The sequence below is a fragment of the Cyclopterus lumpus genome, chromosome 11, assembly GCF_009769545.1.
Source record: "Cyclopterus lumpus isolate fCycLum1 chromosome 11, fCycLum1.pri, whole genome shotgun sequence".
NCBI classification, from domain to species: domain Eukaryota; kingdom Metazoa; phylum Chordata; class Actinopteri; order Perciformes; family Cyclopteridae; genus Cyclopterus; species Cyclopterus lumpus.
This window is the reverse complement of record NC_046976.1, coordinates 22,708,066-22,716,040: the sequence shown is the minus strand read 5'-3', so window position 1 is coordinate 22,716,040 and position 7,975 is coordinate 22,708,066. Positions and strand designations below refer to the sequence as shown.

At 44.6% G+C, this 7,975-nt stretch overlaps 1 protein-coding gene across 1 annotated transcript; it reads left to right on the top strand.

Annotated features, from left to right (window-relative positions):
• Positions 1-4,585: 4,585 nt before the first annotated feature.
• LOC117739346 (gastrula zinc finger protein XlCGF67.1-like) lies at positions 4,586-6,734 on the top strand. Its single transcript, XM_034545701.1, has 2 exons — positions 4,586-6,303; positions 6,375-6,734. Exon 1 carries the CDS (start codon positions 4,708-4,710, stop codon positions 5,458-5,460), a length of 753 nt encoding a protein of 250 aa, XP_034401592.1. The 5' UTR covers positions 4,586-4,707; the 3' UTR covers positions 5,461-6,303; positions 6,375-6,734.
• The last annotated feature ends 1,241 nt before the right edge of the window (positions 6,735-7,975 follow it).

Genomic DNA, 7,975 nt, shown 5'->3' with positions numbered 1-7,975 from the left:
GCATGTCCATGCATACCATACAAACAGGAAACATTTACAACTGTAGGTGACGTACTTCCTGTTTGAGTCTGAACGCTTCTCCTGCTTTTCTTCACAGCTGGTTCAGTACCCGTAAAGACAGCAGTTGCAAAGCAACTTTTTAACTGTGGCTTTACCTTGATGTCTCGTTTATTTACAACTTGAGTGTCCTGGAAGTCACCAAAGATAGGATCAGAAACTACTTTGACTTGGTACTCAATGAACTTGATAATGTCTCTAAAGCCAGATCTGCGATGTTGGGTTTCAGAGGTGTCAGATGCAGTTTGCTGGCATGTTGAGTTCATCTAAAAACGGCAGTTCTTCCATAGCATTGCAACACTCCGTAAACATAATGCATACGCTTGTAGCCCTTTAACATCTTCTGCCTTAACAGCAGGCCATCCAATTATTTTGTCCACATAAGCAGCTGCGACCTTTAATTCATTGCCAAAGTGTGTTCGAAGAAGGTCTTTGGCCTCAGAATAACCTCTTTCTGGAGCCATATGCTGGCAGCTACGCACCAGTTCTCGAGGCTGCCCTCTAGTGAACGCTCCAGGTAGTACAAACAGTCTCCTCTGTATGTTTTAGCCACACAATGCTCGACGAACGTGTCCTTGTAACAGACTGTAAAGCTCTCCAGGTATTTGAACATTGCCTTGAGATGGTATTGCTTGCTGACCACCAGGATTTACATCTGATTGATGTGATTTTATTTGGTCAGATGTTTGCAACGTGTAGTTTATCTGAATAGCATTTTTTTTATTTTTCGTATCTGTTTGCTTCCATTGTTTTTACAGCGTTGTCAGACAATGATTATCTAATCTTATCTTATCTTAACCCTGAATTGCTGTTCTGCGGTGTATGAGTGTAAATCTCTTTGGATAAAAGCGTCAGCTAAATGAAATGTAATGTAATATAACTATCATGGTAAAGTGACATAATCCATGATTGGTTAGAAATGTAATTTAAATACACTACTTATGTAAATACACTTGGTTCCAGTCCACCGCTGATCTCCTTTTATTGTGAAGGCCAAAGTAGCGGAAGTAGTGTGAGTGTTTCCGGGTCGCACACTTAGCAGGTCAGCTAAGTGGAAATGAAGACACAAACACGGCGTACTTTTCTTTAGTCTTCTTCGACTCCATCTGTAGAACATGTCCACATTGCAGGATGCTCAACATGAATCCAGACGGCGGCTCGCGGACCTCTGATTGGACGTTTGGAGACATCCGGATATGAAAAGGAGCAAAGTGCTGGATGTTGTTTTAAAGGCCGACATGGAGCTGCGGAGAGAAGCAGGTTGGTTTTCTTCCTGCTGCTGGAAATGTGCTGCTAAGCTAACGCTAGCTCCAGTTGTTAGCAGCGAAGGCTAGCTCCAGTTGTTAGCAGGGAACGCTAGCTCCAGCTACTAGCTGCGAACACTAGCTCCAGTTGTTAGCAGCGAACGCTAGCTACAGTTGTTAGCAGGGAACGCTAGCTACAGTTGTTAGCAGGGAACGCTAGCTCCAGCTACTAGCTGCGAACACTCGCTCCAGTTGTTAGCAGGGAACGCTAGCTCCAGCTGTTAGCAGGGAACACTAGCTCCAGCTGTTAGCAGCGAACACTAGCTCCAGCTGTTAGCAGGGAACACTAGCTCCAGCTGTTAGCAGGGAACGCTAGCTCCAGTTGTTAGCAGGGAACGCTAGCTCCAGTTGTTAGCAGGGAACGCTAGCTCCAGTTGTTAGCAGGGAACGCTAGCTCCAGCTGTTAGCAGCGAACGCTAGCTCCAGTTGTTAGCAGGGAACGCTAGCTCCAGCTGTTAGCAGGGAACGCTAGCTCCAGCTGTTAGCAGCGAACGCTAGCTCCAGCTGTTAGCAGGGAACGCTAGCTCCAGCTGTTAGCAGCGAACGCTAGCTCCAGTTGTTAGCAGGGAACGCTAGCTCCAGCTGTTAGCAGCGAACACTAGCTACAGCAGCTAGTGCCTATCAGCTGCGGTAGAAGAAGCATTCATGTAATTGATTCAAGTAAAAGAATCAATACTACAAGACAATACTTACCAACGTCCAGGAGGTAACTTCTCCTCCGTTACAGGTGCTCCTTCCAGCCAGATCCAGTAGGCCCAGAAGAGAATGGAGCCAGAGGAGGCCCACGTTGGAGCCGGTCCACCGGTGGTCTGCTGGAGACCCCCCTGGGAGGCGAGACCTCCACCACACCTGTCTGATTACGCTGTCGGCTCCCTCCTCGTGGTCGACCCACAGCCAGGTGAGTCCTCATACGTCCATCTTCAGAGCCGAGGTCCCCCGCTCCACCTTAGGACTGAACCAAATTTGTTACTCCTAACTCCTATTCTTTAAAAAAAGAAATTGATTCCCCAATTATCGTGACAATTAATTTACAAAGTGAATGAGATGCCGAAGGTTCTGGACTTTGTTGGGCTGTCCTGGCTGACACATCTCTTTAGTGCAGGGGTGGGCAAACTACGGCCCGCCGGATAATAATTTATAATTATTATAAATTACAGTAAAGACCGCTGTAACGCTTGAACCCGACTTGAGTTTCCAGAAGCACGGCTCTACCTTCCCTATTCAAGGTATAGTTTGCGACGGAAGGTGTAGAGACTTTCTGCTGTCCTGATGTCAATGGGGAGCTCGTTCCACCAATGAGGAGCCAGCACAGCAAACAGTCGTGACTTTGTTGAGTGTTTAGCTCGAAGTGAAGGAGCTACAAGCTGATTGGCAGAAGCCGAGTGAAGTGAACGAGCTGGGGTGTGAGGTTAGACCATGTCCTGGGTGTGAGGTTAGACCATGTCCTGGGTGTGAGGTTAGACCATGTCCTGGGTGTACGGTTAGACCATGTCCTGGGTGTGAGGTTAGACCATGTCCTGGATGTAGACTGGACCCGATCTGTTCGCAGCACGGTACGCAAGTACCAATGTTTTGAAGCGGATGCTGTGGCCACCGGTAACCAGTGAAGGTCGCGGAGGAGCGGAGGATTGTGGGTGAATTTCGGGAGGTTGAAGACCAGTCGAGCAGCTGCATTCTGGATGAGCTGTAGAGGTCGAATGACATTAGCAGGTAGACCTGAAGGAGGGAGTTACTGTAGTCTAGACGTGAGATGACCAGAACCTGGACCAGAACCTGGACCAGAGCCTGGACCAGAGCCTGGACCAGGACCTGTGCCGCCTTCTGAGTGAGAAGAGGTCGTATTCTCCTGATGTTGTACAGCATGTACCTACAGGAGCGTGTTGTTGTGGTAATGTTGGCAGTCAGGGAGAGTTGACCGACAGGTGTCACACCGAGGTTCCTGGCAGTCGGGGGCGGGGCCAACACTGAGTTGTTGAAGTTAATAGTCAGGTCGTGGGTGGGAGAGACTTTTCCTGGAAGGAGGAGAAGTTCAGTCTTGTCCGGGTTAATTTTCAGGTGGTGTGCGGACATCCACTGAGAGATGTCAGTCAGACATCCACTGAGAGATGTCAGTCAGACATCCACTCTCCTGGATGCCACCTTTTTAGAGGTATAGCAGGTAGTACAACTAGTATGATGCCCAAAGGTAGACCCAGAACATGCTGGAGAGTTTACCTGGACCTGTACTTGTATAGCGCTTTTCTAGTCTTTGGACCACTCAAAGCTCTTTAACTCTACATTACATCATTCACCTATTCACACACTGAGGGGAGGAGCTAAGGTTCCACCTGTCCATCAGCAGTAGTACGGGAGACATTTACATGTCTGGTCTGGAAACTGAGCTAGAAAACGTTGCTGCTACTACTACTAGTGACACTGATTCTACTACATGATTAATAGTTATGATACAAAAACATCCTAAAAATATAATTCCACCTTTTCAAGCTTGACTTTATTATACACTTCATTTTTCTTCAATGTCTGTTTACTGTTTCCTGCAGACATCCAGCAGCTGTTGGTGGTTAAAGAAGAGGTTCAGCAGCAGGACTGGAGCTCCAGTCTGGACCAGGAGGACCCAGAGCCCCCCCACATTAAAGAGGACCAGGAGGACCCAGAGCCCCCACACATTAAAGAGGACCAGGAGGACCCAGAGCCCCCACACATTAAAGAGGACCAGGAGGACCCAGAGCCCCCACACATTAAAGAGGACCAGGAGGACCCAGAGCCCCCACACATTAAAGAGGACCAGGAGGACCCAGAGCCCCCACACATTAAAGAGGAACAGGAGGACCCAGACCCCCCACACATTAAAGGGGACCAGGAGGACCCAGACCCCCCACACATTAAAGGGGACCAGGAGGACCCAGAGCCCCCACACATTAAAGAGGAACAGGAGGAACTCTGGACCAGTCAGGAGGGAGAGCAGCTTCAAGGTCTGGAGGAGGCTGGTATCAAGTTCTCATTCACTACTGTGAAGAGTGAATATGATGAAGAGGAAGCTCAGTCCTCTCATCTTCATCAAAGACTAACTGAACACATGGAAACAGAAGCTGATGGAGAGGACTGTGGAGGACCAGAACCAGACAAGAACTCAGATTCAGAACCACATCCTGATGATACCAGAGACTCTTCTGAACCTGAGACTGATAACAGTGATGACTGGACCAGAAAACCTCAATCAGGTTCAAACTCTCTGAATAATCCTGAGGTTTCTGTCAGTGGTTCCAGATGTAGAGCTGGAGAGAAACCATTTCGCTGCTCTCAGTGTTGGAAAAGATTTGTCTTCGAGAGAAATCTGAAGAGACACATGTTAACGCATACAAGAGAGAAACCATCAAGCTGCTCAGTCTGTAAGAAAACTTTTACACAAAGTGGGAATTTACTGAAACACATGAGAATCCACACTGGAGAGAAACCGTACAGCTGCTCTGTTTGCGGAAAAGCTTTCAGTGATAGTGGAAATTTGAAGGTGCATATGAGATCTCATTCAGGAGAGAAACCATTCAGCTGCTCACTGTGTGGGAAAGGTTTTAGCTTCAAGTCACATCTGAAGAAACATATACGAACTCATACAGGAGAGAAACCATTCAGCTGCTCAGTGTGTGGAAAGAGTTTCAGTGATAGTGGAAATCTGAAAGTTCACATGAGAGCGCACACAGGAGAGAAACCATTCAGCTGCTCACTTTGTGAGAAATCTTACACACAGAGTGGCGATTTACAGCGACACATACAAATCCACACAGGAGAGAAACCATTCAGCTGCGCAGAGTGTGGGAAAAGATTTGGCTTCAAGTCACATCTGAAGAAACACACAATAACCCACACAGGCGAGAAAAGGTTCAGCTGCAGTGTTTGTGACCAACAATTCACTTGGTTTTATCAGCTCAGGAGCCATAAATGTGTCGGTCATCAGTTATCTCTTCTTCATCAGGAAAACAGAGAGGAAGAACCTCCAGCCATCAGCGAGGAGTCATGTTTTCAGTCAGGTTTAGATGCTCTAAATAAGAGGGATGTGATGTGTGACACCGATGAGAAACAATTGCTGCTGAGTTTGTTGTAAAATGTTGGGCATCTAAAAGAGACGCATTAGAATTCACAAGAGAGAAACCCGTCAGCTGCTCAGTGTTTGGGGAAAAGGTTTAAGAAGTCACATGTTCACAGTTATCAGTGTGTTTTTTTGACAGTAGTAGAAGCAAAACTGCTGGTTCAGATGAAACTCTTGAGAAACGGGATTGAACCAGGTCTTCGTCAATTCAGCATGGTGTTCATTTACTAAGTTATGGTCCTTTTGGGGACTTTAAAGCAGGTCTTCTTCAGTCCGACATGGTGTTTATTTACTAAGTTATGGTCCTTTTGGGGACTTTAAAGCAGGTCTTCTTCAGTCCGACATGGTGTTTATTTACTAAGTTATGGTCCTTTTGGGGACTTTAAAGCAGGTCTTCTTCAGTCCGACATGGTGTTCATTTACTAAGTTATGGTCCTTTTGGGGACTTTAAAGCAGGTCTTCTTCAGTCCGACATGGTGTTCATTTACTAAGTTATGGTCCTTTTGGGGACTTTAAAGCAGGTCTTCTTCAGTCCGACATGGTGTTCATTTACTAAGTTATGGTCCTTTTGGGGACTTTAAAGCAGGTCTTCTTCAGTCCGACATGGTGTTCATTTACTAAGTTATGGTCCTTTTGGGGACTTTAAAGCAGGTCTTCTTCAGTCCGACATGGTGTTTATTTACTAAGTTATGGTCCAGTTAGTCACAGAGACCTTAAAGCAGGTCTTCTTCAGTCCGACATGGTGTTCATTTACTAAGTTATGGTCCTTTTGGGGACCTTAAAGCAGGTCTTCTTCAGTCCGACATGGTGTTCATTTACTAAGTTATGGTCCAGTTAGTCACAGAGACCTTGAAGCAGGTCTTCTTCAGTCCGACATGGTGTTCATTTACTAAGTTATGGTCCAGTTAGTCACAGAGACCTTGAAGCAGGTCTTCAGAACGTCCACACACAGATAGATGACTACGTCCACTTCATATGAAGTCTGTGGTTTGTAAACAAACACATTATGTTGTCAAGTGGATTATAAATGATGCCCATCGGCACTCTACTGACCTGAACTCTGACCCAGGTCACAGCATTTCCTCATCCCGTCAGATGAAGGCTGGAGTTGTCTCTCCTGGTATTTATGGGTTAGGGTTATGATGGGATGTCGTGTTGAAGGTGGAATAGAAAGTCGTTCTACTCACGACACAAACTGAACATGAAGCTTCTGATTCTCCTTTTACTACTTTGTTTCCTCCAAATTAAAGTTCAGCTTTATTCCAATAAATGTTTCTCTCGTCTGATTACTTTCATCTCTAATATCTATTTTATATTCATGTGAAAACATCTGGATTTATTCTAGTTTATCACCAAAAACTACATTACATTTTACATATACACAGTAGATAGATATTATATATATTTATTTGACATATATATATGTATTTTATATATTATATTTTAGATAGATAGATATTATATATGTATTTGATATATATAATATGTATTATATACAGTATATCATATGGTATATATAATACATATTCATAATATGTATTATATATAATACATGTGTTTATTAAAAGTACTGGATACAGACGGTCAAATATACAGAAAGTCCAGAGAAGAAGAAAATAAGAAAGAGAAAGAAGGAGAAGCCCTGAGAGCAGTACTTCAATGTGCATCAATGTACTTCAATGTGCATCAATGTACTTCAATGTGTATCAATGTACTTCAATGTGCATCAATGTACTTCAATGTACTTCAATGTGCATCAATGTACTTCAATGTGCATCAATGTACTTCAATGTGCATCAATGTACTTCAATGTGCATCAATGTACTTCAATGTGTATCAATGTACTTCAATGTACTTCAATGTGCATCAATGTACTTCAATGTGTATCAATGTACTTCAATGTGTATCAATGTACTTCAATGTGCATCAATGTACTTCAATGTGTATCAATGTACTTCAATGTGTATCAATGTACTTCAATGTGCATCAATGTACTTCAATGTACTTCAATGTGCATCAATGTACTTCAATGTGCATCAATGTACTTCAATGTGCATCAATGTACTTCAATGTGTATCAATGTACTTCAATGTGCATCAATGTATGTTGAGACAAAATGGTGGAATTCTCAAATGTTGCCATTATTCAGGTTTCTAAAAGACTGAATCCCATAATGCACCACCGGCAGGCCAGTGCAGGCTGCTAATTACTTTAAGTTGGAACACCTGCGATTGGAAGGTTTCTCACAGGGAATCTCTCAGGAAACATTTCAGCAGAGAGAGAGAGGCGTGCCAGTTTGGGTTGACAACCATTGATATTCTAGGACATTGCATCACTAAAGACGGGGCGTTTCCCCTTCGGAGGTGGACGCGGTGACTATCTTTGAACGCCCGCTCACAGTGAGGGCCATCCAGGAGTTTTTCATCTCTAAGTTTACCTGGTTTCAGACTGTTTGTCAAGAGCTATCATGGGGCCGGTTCATTTGGGACTGGATTATGCTAAAATGGCTGAGGATCAAGTTTCAGACCCA